General features: G+C 32.8%; 1 protein-coding gene across 1 annotated transcript; it reads right to left on the bottom strand.

Moving 5' to 3' along the window:
* Positions 1 to 308: 308 nt before the first annotated feature.
* On the bottom strand, positions 309 to 985 carry LOC133828261 (uncharacterized). Its single transcript, XM_062258852.1, has 2 exons — positions 682 to 985; positions 309 to 608 (listed from the first exon to the last, which is right to left on the bottom strand). Exons 1-2 carry the CDS (start codon positions 924 to 926, stop codon positions 404 to 406), a joined length of 450 nt encoding a protein of 149 aa, XP_062114836.1. The 5' UTR covers positions 927 to 985; the 3' UTR covers positions 309 to 403.
* Between the last annotated feature and the right edge of the window lie 334 nt (positions 986 to 1319).

Here is a 1319-nt window from a genome sequence, read left to right as displayed (position 1 = left end):
CTAGACTAGATTGTCTAACTTGATCATCGTTTTTATGTTCCCTGTTTTATTTATAAACATCATGGCTATTGAATTCCAACATCTTATCTAAGAGTTCAACTTGATTATTGTTCATATTGTATTAGAAATATAAAAACTTGAGATACTTAAAGCCATACTTTGACAAAAACATGTGATGTAAAAATGAAATTTGTCTAAAACAACTAAAATGAATAAGCAAGACTACCTCACTTCTCAATATGAATCACAAATATCTGCAGTTTTTTCTTACTCTTTTATAGGCAATAGAGATTTTAAAAAAAAAAAAACAAAAAGTGATGACAGTTTGAGAAAACTCTACAGAGACTATGGCAGGCACAGACAAACCACTGCCTATCCTTTACAATCCCAAAAGCAAAATCAATCAAAGCTCTGCAGCAGATTCTTCATCAGAGACACTTTCTTTTACTTTCTTGGCTGTCTTGACCATTGTTTTATCCACAACTTCAGCAGCCGATTTAGCAGTCTCCTCAACTGTCTCTTTGCTTGTGCCAAAACTCCTCCCTACTGCTTTCGTCATCTTGCCTCCAGCACCACCCCTTGCATTTGCTTCATTTACACCTTTAAAGCTGGAAACGACATCAAAAACACATCAAACGACAAACAAATATGTATATATAAAAAGAAGATGAAAAACCATACTCTAAGTTTGGTGGGAAGTATTGAAACTGAATTTCTTGCATGAGAGTTTTGATTTTCTCCCATGTATTCTGATGAAAAGTCTTCAGCAAAGAAATTGTGCTTCGTAGTATCTTTGTGAAAGATTGTTTGATATCTTCCTGTTTATGAACAAAATCTAGACTTTCTCCTTTCGTTAGAGTGATTAGAATGGAGATTGTTATGAACCAGAAAATAAACAAGACTCTTCTTTTGCTAGTTTTGTCCATGACTTTTTAAAACAAGAAGAAGAAATAATGAGAGGAATAATGGATTAGCCTTTGAACTATATTTTATTTATGGTTTATCTTACAGTTAACATGCAACGTGGGATTAACTTCTTCAATGTAGGAGATCCACATAAGAAAACTTCAAACATGGTTGAGATACTATAGAGCACTCAGTTATTGGGTGCTTGCCTGTTATTTTGACCGTTGATGATTGATGTAATATTCAATCAATTGCAGTTTTCAACCCCTTGTTTTAGCCATTGGTAAAGGTAATTAGAGCCTTTATCCATATATGCTGAATTATGACTAAAAAAAAATAACTAAAATGCTCCTAATATTTAGAAGTATATTAGGTTAGAAAAGTTTCTCTCTCATCATTTTATTCTCCTAATA

Source organism: Humulus lupulus, chromosome 1 (assembly GCF_963169125.1).
Source record: "Humulus lupulus chromosome 1, drHumLupu1.1, whole genome shotgun sequence".
Classification (NCBI taxonomy): Eukaryota; Viridiplantae; Streptophyta; class Magnoliopsida; order Rosales; family Cannabaceae; genus Humulus; species Humulus lupulus.
The sequence above is the reverse complement of the archived record's forward strand: the minus strand, read 5'-3'. Positions and strand labels throughout refer to the sequence as shown.